At 38.0% G+C, this 12,839-nt stretch overlaps 1 protein-coding gene across 1 annotated transcript in view; it reads right to left on the reverse strand.

The window, feature by feature from the left end:
• Positions 1–12,839, reverse strand: part of LOC126297680 (protein crumbs) — a 355,128-nt gene that overhangs the window by 213,907 nt on the left and 128,382 nt on the right. The window contains exons 4-5 of the mRNA XM_049988790.1: positions 11,721–11,846; positions 4,173–4,268 (exon numbers count right to left, since the gene is read on the reverse strand). Of these exons, the coding sequence (XP_049844747.1) occupies positions 4,173–4,268; positions 11,721–11,846 (222 nt within the window). The remainder of the gene's footprint in view (positions 1–4,172; positions 4,269–11,720; positions 11,847–12,839) is intronic.

Consider the following 12,839-nt stretch of genomic DNA (forward strand, 5'->3'; position numbering starts at 1 on the left):
AAGTATTGCAGAGAAGTTAGACCAAAAATTCTTCAAAACAAATCTAACACCTGTAAATAATGTTGCACTAAATACAATGATGTTACTTCCAATCACAGGGAATGACGTCAATAAAACTGTTCAAAAACTAAAAAATAAAAAGTCAGTAGGTTTAGATGAAGTACTAATGTGTGTACTGAAACAATGCATAGAGATTATACAAGGCCCCTTAACAAATATAATAAATGAATCCTTCACATCAGGGACATTTCCAAAGCAGTTAAAACAGGCAAGAGTTGTACCTCTGTTTGAGAAAGGTAATGCAAATAACACAGAAAATTACCAGTCCATTTCCCTGCTTACACCATTCTCAAAAATAATATAAGCACTTATGAAAGACAGATTAATGAATTACCTGAATAAACATCATCTTTTAAGCGAATCACAGTTTGGTTTCCGAAGTGGCTAAAATACAGTGTCAGCCATAGTAGAATTCTCACAAAGATTGTCCTTGATGCTCTTGACAAAGATGAGTGTGTCACAGGCATATTTTTGGATCTTTCTAGGGCCTTTGATACAGTTGACCACAAGATTCTATTAAATAAATTAGAGGCATTAGGAATAAGAGGGTTAGCTAATGACTGGTTTCGATCATACCTAGCAGATAGGGCACAAAGAGAAGAGATAACACATAGTTCAAATAGATCTAAACATTTACCAAAGTACATTAATATAGGGATTCCGCAAGGTAGAATATTACGACCAATACTACTCCCGATAGACATCAATGACTTTCCCAGTGAGGTTACTCATGGTGAAAAAATTATCTTCGCTCATGACAGCAATATTATAGTCACTGAGAAAACAAGATAACCCCTTGCTTAGAAAGCAAATGAAGCTCTCAAGGAAGTTTATGACTGGTCAATAAGCAATAAAGTGACATTGAACATAAAGAAAACTGATGCCATGAATTTCAGTTTGAAGATGGAAAATGACAATGTTAAATTAAATGTAGATGGCACCTCTATAGACCGTGTAACAAATGCAAAATTTCTCGGAATGAATATTGATTCTCAGTTGAAGTGGTGTGAACACACAAAGGTACTTGCAAGCAGAATGCCATCAGTGTGTTATGCCCTTAGAATCCTATCATCAGTGTGTAACATGCAGTGTCTTTTAGTTACATACTATTCATACGTACACTCAATTCTTAGCTATGGCATTCTTCTTTGGGGAACATCTGCACAAAATATGAACACAATTTTCAAACTCAAGAAAAGAGGCATAAGAATCATAACCAAAAATGGTAGTCGAACTCATTGTAAAGATCTGTTCAAAACACTGGGGATTTCAACTGCTCCATGTGAATACATCTACCAGTCAGTTGTACACATAACATTGGTAATTACTGCACAAACAGAAGAGCTAGACTCAACCTACATTTGCCGAGAAAAATAAACATAAAACTCAAAACAGCATTTTCTACCAAGGAATAAAACTGTACAAATTACCAAAAAGAGATAAACGAAATTGCAAAAATACACTTATTTAAAAAGGCAGCTAAAAAGTACCTGTTACGCAATACATTTCATACACTGAAGGATTGCTTACATAAAATTGAGTAGGGGTTTGGTAAAAAAAAGTTATACAAATAAATAAATAAATAATAATGATTATAAAATATCCAACATTCCACATAACACCTTCACACTATGTTTTTTTTTTCCTTCTTTTTTCCTTTTCTAGAAAATGCACAATGCCAACACCTCTTCCTCTTTCTGAGCTCAACATCTCACTCATTATAGAGGGATGGTGACTCAATTTTTTCAGGACAGCGAATGGGAAGTTGTGGTAACGAAAATGGTCAGAGTTCGTGTGTGTGTGTGTGTGTGTGTGTGTGTGTGTGTGTGTGTGTGTGGTGAATGAAATGTTATAAAACAATGTGTGTGTGTAGTGTGTGCAGTGAGTGATGGTGAGATATGAGTGAGTGTGGCATTACATTATTTAATAATGTTATTTGTAAAAATGTATTGTATACCAGGAGTAAATCTAAGGATTGTCTCTTACTAGAAGTCTGTAAATGTACATGTATACGAATTAGCTTATTTTAAATTTGTCCAAACTTGTACATACTTTGACATGTCCTATATCCTTGTAAAAAGAGATCTACAGATGAACAAAGCTGCTGCTGCTGCTGCTGCTACAGAATTACAGGCCAGTGCTTCCCTTCTGGAGACGAATTCTTTTTAGTACTGCCAACAGGATGGAAAGAAAGGTGGAAGGAACTAATGGATCCAAAGTTATGATAGTTTATGATAATTTTGTGTGTGTTTCCCGGCAGTACTAAAAATTTTGTCTCCTGGGGAAAGTACTGGTCAACATAATTTTACTCCTATTACATACCAACTCAACTTCAGGTTGCTAGTCATTTTTGTATAACAAATCTGTTTGTTGTTATCTATAGATGACCAACTAACCTGAAACCAGTTCATAAGTTAATGAAAAATATTTTTCAATGAAGTTTATGATACAACGGCAACACACATCATATCATAATTCACCAATTAACAGTATACTGGAAGAAATTACATATAGGTTTTGATTTATCAAGCAATAAAGATAGAAAAAAATTATTACTACCATATGGCAGCAGGTAAATACACAAACAAAACTATGAGTAACATATTTTTAAAACTGGGTGTTTCTTGAGTGTTTTCTTCATTCATACAAAGGGAAGAAAGTACTAGAAGAAGCAGAACTTTATAGAATTCAATATAAAAACAACAGAGGCATTGTGTGAAGAGTGTCATAACTCACGACAGCAAGGAGAAATGCATTTATTTTAATCATCATTACCTGTTTTTCCATGTCCTATATGTACCACTTATACAAGTTACCACTGTTGTGGAAAGAAACGAAATTTGTGAAAGCCCCTTCAACATATGGCAGCATGAAGTTCCTACCCAAGGAGTTGGCACTACATTTTCAATGGTGTGATGTAATGCAGCACAAACAGAAATTAGTAATGATGATGAAAATAATAATAATTTCATGTGGTTCAATGGACTAGTACAAATCTTTCAATTGGACACCACTTCAGTGACTTGTGTATTCCTAACCCGTCCCAGTTACCCAACCTAGGGGGACCTACAGTTTAATGTAGAATCCAAACCACATGTCATTTCTGCTGACTCCTCACGTCATTGGGAGGAGAAGGCTAAGTTAAAACGCAAAATTAAAGATCTGTTGTCCGACTGGGATTTGCTGCCACAACCTTTCGGCTTCCAGGCACGCACTTCTCTGCTAGACCATAAGGCCCAACACAGCAATTAGTGAAATTCTGCTTAGGTGTAGGAGAACCATAGTATTGTTTTACAGCAATTAGTGTATTTCTACTTAGATGCTGAAGAACTGCAGCACTGCTGCATGGAATTTGCCCCTAAACTGGTGTTGGTGGTGCAGACAATAATTTTTTCACACTGACTCTCTCAGAAGGAAGAACAATAGCTAATGACAACAGGATCACATACCTTCCCCCAACTCAGAAGATTTATTTATTAGATAGTCAATATTTTAAGATACTAGAGGAGGAGGAGGAGGAGGAGGAGGAGGAGGAGGAGGAGGAGGGAGGAGGTGTTTGTTTCTTTGTTTATCTGTTTGTTTGCTACTTCAGTAGAGAAACATTATCCCACAGCTAAGTTATTCCAAATCTTTTTTATGTGTGTCTACTGCTCAACGATTCTTCATATTCAACTTATAGCTTTGCAGTTCTGTTTTATATGTGGTACATAACTATATGTCATAAAAATGAATATTTTCATTCAAACAGTGGAAACTCCAGATAGGAATATCAACAATGTAGGAGAAGACAGATTGCTACTTACCATAAAGAAGACACATGAAGTTGCAGACAGGCACAACTGACTGAGATGCTGGAGTTGGCAGTCATGTGTGCATGATGTGTGTTAACTTGTGTGTGTGTGTGTGTGTGTGTGTGTGTGTGTGTGTGTGTGTGTGTGTGTGTTTTACTGATGAAGGCTGTGACAGAAAGCTTTATGTAAATTGTTTTAATTGTGCCTTTCAGCAATTTAATGTGTCTTCTTTATGGGAAGTAGCAAGCCAGCTGTTCCTACAGTTTTGAACATTTCCACTGATAGGCACAGAAAATTAACAAAACTTCTGAATGCACATACCTGTACGCATAGGATCACAAATACAGCTGTAATTTCCAAAATCATCTATCTGACACCTTCCACCATACTGACATGGGTTGCGATCACAAGGATGACCTGTAGAAAGTGTTTGTTTCAATACAGCACAGGGCAGATAAACATTAAACAAAGATAACCATTGTGTGCTGAAAACCACAAATATTTTTCAAAAACCAATTCTCAAATATGTTAATTCACAAGGTGGCATTTGAAAACTTGTAATGTAACTACACTGCCAACTTATGCACAGCTAACATAGTTTTATAATTGTTTTATCAAGTGCCTTCTTATATTTTTAGTTTTGTCTACCATTTTTACTGATTCTACACAATTACTGTAACTTTACTGTTTTATTGTTTTTCTTTATGGAAGTATCAGTAGAAAAGTTACATCACAGAAATTATAATTGTAAAAAAAAAAAAAAAAAAAAGTGTAATCTCACCCTAGTTATGCAGATAATTTGTAAAATCTTTGAATGTATCCAGACACCTGTTAAGTGTAGGCTCACTGCACATTAACATGCATGTGCAAGAACCTCAGTATGTAGCAGTCAGTAGTAATGTGTCCTTCTGTACAGAGACAGCTGTTCCATGTTGTGTATGAGGCAAGAAGAAATCTTAAAGCGGACAAAATTTGGCTGCTTTCTGCTCAAGGCTATGATTATTATTCTCAGATGGATGTTCTGTAATAAGTAGAGCTGTTGGAATAATAATTACATGTAAAAAGGTGTGGAAGAAAGAGCACTGTGCAAATGGTTCATGAGCTGTGGAAAATGCACCTACTAATCGGGCATGAATCTCATATCATCTATCACAACAAGCAAGCACTGATATTTGTTTAAATTTATTTTTGTAATAGGGTGAAGATCAGTGTTTTTTTCCTAAAACTGAACAATTTATACTGTAACAAGTTCAATGTGTCTGTCTGAACAAGTCTGTTATCCAAGTTCTAGTGGGTATCTTTTTGTATGTAAACAAATTACACTGAAAATTTGTTTCGTTAACGATGCAGAGAAATGCTAAATTAGCAGTGCTGCTTCAAAGCTGTGAAATTTAGTGAGCACTGCAAAAGTTGCCAACTTTCATTGATCTTTCTGGACTGATTAATTTTAAATTTCCCTTAAGGGTAGTGAAAGAAAAAAAAGGCTTTTGTAAAGGTTATGCAAAAACTTAATTACATTTGCAATTTGATCTAGATATAACCTTTACAAGCACAATACTTTCACAATAAGATGACCAAGATGACAAAACAACTGAACCGTTAATTTTTATGCTCTTATAATTCAGATTATTTTCAGGTAAAATTTACACAAATGTCAGTTTTACATTTTGTAAGAGCAAGAACAAGGTGGTTTTAATATTCAAGGACAATTATAGCCAAAATCTCACACAGCACACATGCACTGTACCTTAGATAGCTTTTGTTGGCTAATTTGAGGCTGTTCCCCTGCTTGACAGAATGCAAGTGTCCTATATCAACTTGTTCCTCTCGACTTCATCTACAGCACTGTGGTACGTTGTAAACAATCATTGCTTATACCCTGTATGATGGTAGTAAATGGACAGTTTCTGCTTTCTGAAATTTCACTTAAAAATTCATTCAGATTGAAACAGCTTTAACTTTTCAATTCAGAGTTTCCATAGCATTTTGTAAAACATAGGACTTTCAGGTGGATTGTCTAATGGTAAGTAGTAGCTTCTGTCATAGCCTGTGTGTACTGCACTGCCACAATACTGTGATGATGTTAAAGAATGCTTCACAGATATATAAAAATCTAATGGCCATTTTTGAGTGTGCCATTATGTCTGCAAATATTGATTGTCTTGCTACTGATTTACAAGTGGTGAATACAACACAGCTTAGGCATACTGTAACTGTTTCATTGGGTAACTTGTTAAATATTGTGATAAAGTGGGGAAAGACTGCAAATATTTCATACACTGATGGCAAAAAAATATCGCAACAACAAGAAGGAGTTGTTTGACATAAATGGAAGTTGGTAGGCATGTTTCTACATATGAAAGATGAATTTCAAGCCAGTCACCTAAAAGGGGTGTCAGTAGCACCACTATGAGGACACAATTCAATTTTGGTTTAAATACATGCTGTACTGGTTGTGAGTGTTTACCTTTGAGACTGGACATTGTGAGTTGATGTTAGTTAACAATACTTTCAAGGCGACAAAGATGCCATTATAAACAGCTCACTGAATTTCAGCGAGGTTGTGTAATAGGGCTACTAGAGGCTGGATGTTTCTTCCGAGATATTGTGTAAAGACTTCAGCGAAATGTAGCCGCTGTACACGATTGCTGGCAGCGATGATCACAAGAATGTATGGTCGCAAAAAGACCAGGCTCCAGATTAACATGTGGGACTACGAAGAGGGAAGACCATTGTGTTCAGCGTATGACTCTGGCACATCGTACTGCATCAGCAGGAGCAATTTCAGCAGCAGTTGGCAAAACAGTGAGGCAATGAACTGTTACAAATCAGTTACTTCGAGGACAGCTCTGAGCCAGACACCCCGTAGCGTGCATTCCACTGACCCCAAACCATCGCCATCTACAACTCCAGTGGTATCAAGCAAGAGGGCAGGGTGGAGGTCTGTTGTGTTTTCTGACAAAAGCCAGTTCTGTCTCTGTGACATTGATGGCCAAGTGTTGGTTAGGAGAAAGCCAGTTGAGAACCCATGACCAACCTGTCTCTGTGTTACACACAGTAGACCTACACATGGAGTTACAGTCTGGGATGTGATTTCATATGACAGCAGGAGCACTCTCATGGTTACCCTGCACACCCTGGCTGCAAATTTATATGTCAATCTGGTGATTCGACCTGCTGCGCTGCCATTCATGAGCAGTAATCTACAAGCTGTTTTCCCACATGATAATGCCTTCCCACTTCCTGCTATTTTAACCCAACAAGCTCTAAAGAGTGCCGACATGTTGCCTTTGCCTGATTGATCATCAGATCTCTCTCTAGTCAAGCACATCTGGAAGATCATCAGTCAAGAGCTCCAGCATCATCACAACCAGCTATTACCAGTCCCAGTATTGAACAATAAAGTAAACAGGCATGGAACCCCATCCAACAAACTGACATTCAGCACCTGTAAAACACAATGCTTGCATGTTTGCATGTTAGCATTCAACATTCAAGCAATTTCACTGGTTATTAATGTATCAGCATTTCACATTTACAATGGCTTATCTTGCTTGTACGTTAACTTGTGATCTTGCAACATTAATCAGTTAAATGTTTCCTATATGAATGTATTCCCAAAATTTCATTACCCTACATTAATAATTTTTTGGTATTGCAATTTTTTTTCCATCAGTGTATTTAAAATTTTGTTTGCTGACTATATAAATAAAATGAAACAACTAAATCAAATAAAAACAGTCACACAGTTCTAACACACAGAAAGTTTGAATAGTAATCTCAACACATTTGACTTGAAATAGGGATTTCGTTGAGTGGAAGTAATTGAAGGTGGCACAGATGTGCATTTTCATGCTTCTAGCACATTAACCCCTTCGCTACTGTGAAATTCTGTAGAAGTCGGGAGCGAATGTGCCGCTCAGCTGGTGGAATGCTGCTCCAGTCAAGTGCAGCCTGCGCCGCCCAGCTGGTGAACTGCTGTAGCAGTTCCACCTCGTATCATACTTATCCGCTTCACTACACGCGACTTGTGTGGAAGTTTGACCTATGCATCATCCAGTGGCTTTGTTCAATGTCTGTAGTTAACAACAGAGTCACTATATGACAGTTGCATTCAGTTTCAAAGCGTTGGTTTTGCTCGAGTTGCACTGCTCATTTGCCGCCTTGTTTCTAATCTAAAGTGATGTGTTGTTAACCTCATTTGGTTTCTACTAGAAGTGATATGGCAGATAAGCTATATACTGTGGACGAATCTCTCTCCCCCTTATACTGGGTAGTGACTTTGAAGATGAAAGCGAATCATCATCCGAATCAGACGATGAACATGAAACATGTAGCGGCTTCTACGTCATGTACACATGCTGCTCCAGCTGACATCCCCAGACTTGGATTTGTGCACAGACATGACACACAATATCAAAAACATGTGCAATTTGTATAAATATTTTCTTGAATAAATATATATTATAAAGTCCAATAATTGTGATAACACTACAAGTGTGAAAGCAGGACAGAGCAGCGCTGCAGGGAGCGTGAAAAATGTGCATACAGTGGGCACAGCCTAGTGGGACTGGTGCTTGTGCACAGCGCACGACGCAACAATCATGACGTCAGCATGAAAGGGTTAACTGCTGCATTAGTGTTTGAGCATGTATACCCACAAACTTTTTCTTCTACTGATATTTCAGCCTATACTTTCCAGCCATCTACCAAGCCAGCCAGCTGACTGAAGCTATAGAACACACAGGTGTAATTTACAAGTGAAGGTCGCATTATCTTGCTCATATCTCCCAAGACATTTTTTCTGGGTGGCATGGAAATTTAAATGGTCCAATTTTACACACTGAGGGTTATAATTTGTGCAGACGTTACAAAAATTCTCAGATACTTATATGTCACTGCAAGAGCTGGACTCCACAATTGGTCAAGGCTGAAACCATTGTCACTGATGGTAAAAAGAATGTTCCTCCCACTCCTGCTGATTTGTTTATCGTATCATCTACATCTACATCTACATCTACATGACTACTCTGCAATTCACATTTAAGTGCTTGGCAGAGGGTTCATCGAACCACAATCATACTATCTCTCTACCATTCCACTCCCGAACAGCGAGCGGGAAAAACAAACACCTAAAACTTTCTGTTCGAGCTCTGATTTCTCTTATTTTATTTTGATGATCATTCCTACCTATGTAGGTTGGGCTCAACAAAATATTTTCGCATTCAGAAACGTGATAATACAAAACGAGCTGCCCTTTTTTGCACCCTTTCGATGTCCTCCGTCAATCCCACCTGGTAAGGATCCCACACTGCGCAGCAATATTCTAACAGAGGACGAACGAGTGTAGTGTAAGCTGTCTCTTTAGTGGACTTGTTGCATCTTCTAAGTGTCCTGCCAATGAAACGCAACCTTTGGCCCGCCTTCCCGACAATATTATCTATGTGGTCCTTCCAACTGAAGTTGTTCGTAATTTTAACACCCAGGTACTTAGTTGAATTGACAGCCTTGAGAATTGTACTATTTATCGAGTAATCGAATTCCAACGGATTTCTTTTGGAACTCGTGTGGATCATCTCACACTTTTCGTTATTTAGCGTCAACTGCCACCTGACACACCATACAGCAATCTTTTCTAAATCGCTTTGCAACTGATACTGGTACTGGTATCAAACAATGTTGTCAAGGAGATAATATGTTACATGCATCAGATGATCCCCAACAGAGGTAAATATGTCATCATTCAACTGGAAATTGCTTCTACACATACCTTGTTACACCTGACAAATATGTGTGCCTCTACACACAAACTGCAGTACAGTTTCATCAAGGTGTGGCGTCGCAACTAGTGCGAGCGCACAGTTTTCTATCAAATATTTACTGTGAAATGTAGATAGACTGTAAAGTAGCCATCAGATTAGCATATGTGCTGTAGCGGGCAGATTACCGGTGTCCGTTCGTCTGACGTCACGACCATATGGCATGTCTGTACCGTGAGAATGTAAGACCTGTGCGCTAACTAGCCGCGTGTATAACGTGGAACTTTCATCTTTAATAACTTCTAACTGAGGAACCTGAGGAAATTAAAAGTTAATATACTAGTTTCTGTTATGAATAAAAATAAGTCATCCAAATTTGAGCTTTGAAACCTGCATATTTTGGAAATTAGAAAAATCTTACAGAAAACGCAAATTTCTACAATTTTCGAGTCTAAATAAATACCATTATGTATAGATCACCTTCAGTGACCATCCAACTATGAAACAAAATCACCTTCCGTGCTTTTGTATTTATTTTGAGAATTTTACTTTTAGAAATTCACCTATAACTTTGTTAAAACCATAAATGTTTGAATTTTTGTGAACAGTTATTTTATATGAGTAGGTGAGAGTGAATGAGTGTGCCTGAGTGAATGAAAGAGGGACATTCGCCATTCTTTGCAAGTGTATAAAATCTAGGTTGGAACTCGCAAGTGTTCAGACGATGTAACCGTGGGAACAGAGTCGCCAGTGGTTCCCCATCTTAGTGAATGTCGGATGTCCAAGAGTGTATGGTATTGTACAAGCAGCCAGAACGTTCGCGAGTATTTAAATAATTTCTGGAAATAAAGTAAAGTCTAGTTTTCCTTTCGGTTTGTTAAATTATACAGTAAATTTTGTGTAACAAGAAATCATGACGTAAATGATTCAGAAGTCATGACTGGTGCGTGCTAGATTTTGGCGCGAGGCGCACCCAAAGAGTTAATTCTGATTGGCTGTGTGATGTGTGAGCCAATGAGATGCGAGGACGGTTAGCAGACTAGGAGAGTGAGTCGCGAGTGGATGAAGAGTCGCGAAGGAACTGTGATCGAGAAGAGACATGCTTGATGTGTCCTCGCGAATAATGTGTAAAATGAAGTCATAAAACGGCTTCATCGGTTCGGTACTGTGCGATTTGAGACTGGAAGAGTCCAGTAACGCGTAGTGTGAGTTTGAGCGAGTTGTGACTTTTCGTTCCGCGAAAGACGCGAGTAACTTTAATAATTAAAAGCGTGGCGGTACTTCGTAAACTTTTACTAAGTGCTTATGGCGAGCATTAACGTTAAAAAACGAACTATTATTGAACATCGACTGCAAACGTGTATGTTAGAAAATCGTCTGTGTTGCAGTTAAGTAAATTCCGTAACTTTGAAAGCTAATTCTGGCGGGGTTTCAGTGTGGATAGGGTTGTGAACTGAACTTTCTTCAAACGTAGATTAGCGGGCTGATGATCAGGCTTAAAGACAATAAAGAGCTTAAATAGAATTACCAACTTCGCGTTCTCGTTTGAGTAAACAATTACTACCATTCCAATAACTCAATTTATTTAGGAAGATTGCTCATAGATTGTATTTCAGCAAACATGTATCGCGGCCTCCGGTGAGCGGCTATTAAATTGCAGTTTCTTCAACACTGCTTTTCTGCAATTTTTCCAGTAGCTGCTATCAGGAGAGGCGAGTGCAGCAACTACCTAAGAAACGAGGTAGGTGGATTTTCTTTCAGGGAAAGGAAACTGCGCGATAAGAGCCTGACCCGTCGCAAAGGAAATGGTAAATGAAATCTTACACAAAAACTATCATACTTTCTCAAATTAGTTTAAAATGTCTAAATTTCTTGTAGCTGTTTCCGTAACTTAATGCTTTGTTTCTATTCAACCACACATACTGTTATAATGATAATTTTTAAATTACTTGGAGCTACACATTTTCAGCTGAATGTGTCTATCAAATTATGTCTTAAAACTGTCAGAAAACCTCACAAATGCAGGATAAATAGTTAAAATTATCACAGGGGCATAGACTATTTGAACTAACGCATTTAACAAATCCATTAGCGCCTTATAGTGGCTCACCAAGGTCCAGTTCACAGTTGTTTCCCGAATATCGGGCATTACAGCGACATTCGTAACTATCATCCAGTGGTATGCATTCACCCCGCATCGTGCAAGGATCACCAGCACAAGGATCTGGCTTGTAACCTGTAAAAATCAAGATTTGTCATGTTATAGCCAACTAAAGAAATCCATTGCTGTCAATTTTTGCATACTGAACACCAGTTTACAATATCTAGTTTTAATTTTTTCTGTACTTAATACAATTTTACAATATCTGTGATTTCTTGTGCGAAAATATCTGAACAAAAAGGAGTAGGATTCATCCAAATACTAGAAACTTCGCCAGTCTTGTTTGTATCCCCATCAATGAATCAGTACCTCAGTTATTCAAAAAGTTGTTACTTTTACTCCTTAAATCATTTATATCCCACCAAGGACTTTCCATTGCCATATTTGTATCACGATTTGGCTCCTCTCTCTCCTTTACTTTGCGCTGTCCATCCTTTGTTACTGTCTCATATTTTACATCTCTTTTATCTCTCTCTTATTGTCCATCCTTATGCGCCTCTACATTTTTATTCTCAACTGTCTTGTGCACACACATTACCAGCCCCAATCAGTATGGTCACACTGGACTTTTGAAGCATCCTGTAGCACCAGTCAAGACCACTTTGACTGCAGTGCATGCTATCCAATTACCTACCAAATTGCCAGATCACAGTTTGACATTATTTTAGTGGCAAATTATCTCATTTTATCTCCAAATTTTTCTTCCACACATTGCTCCAATCATGATATTTACAAAGCAAGGCAATGCAAGACACACACCAATTTAATCATCTTCCCTACAGACAGAGGCCCCACCATTCCTGCAACAAATCATAGGGATCCCCTGACAGAAGACATCAGCCAACTGTCCGACTACTCAACCGACAAGCCCTGTCATAGCTACGTCAAGGTCCACCCCACAGTGGCTTCACCAAAACCATCTCCCTAAGTCTATCCAGTTACCCTCTCCACAGCCACTTTCTATATACTTACCACAATCCACCAACCTAGCAATCTTTGATTGCTCTCACTGCAGCTAGTTACTGTGCTCCCACTAAAAGAATCTTGGCTCTTGTTGACAAATACTTC

Source organism: Schistocerca gregaria, chromosome X (assembly GCF_023897955.1).
Source record: "Schistocerca gregaria isolate iqSchGreg1 chromosome X, iqSchGreg1.2, whole genome shotgun sequence".
In the NCBI taxonomy this organism is placed as follows: Eukaryota; Metazoa; Arthropoda; class Insecta; order Orthoptera; family Acrididae; genus Schistocerca; species Schistocerca gregaria.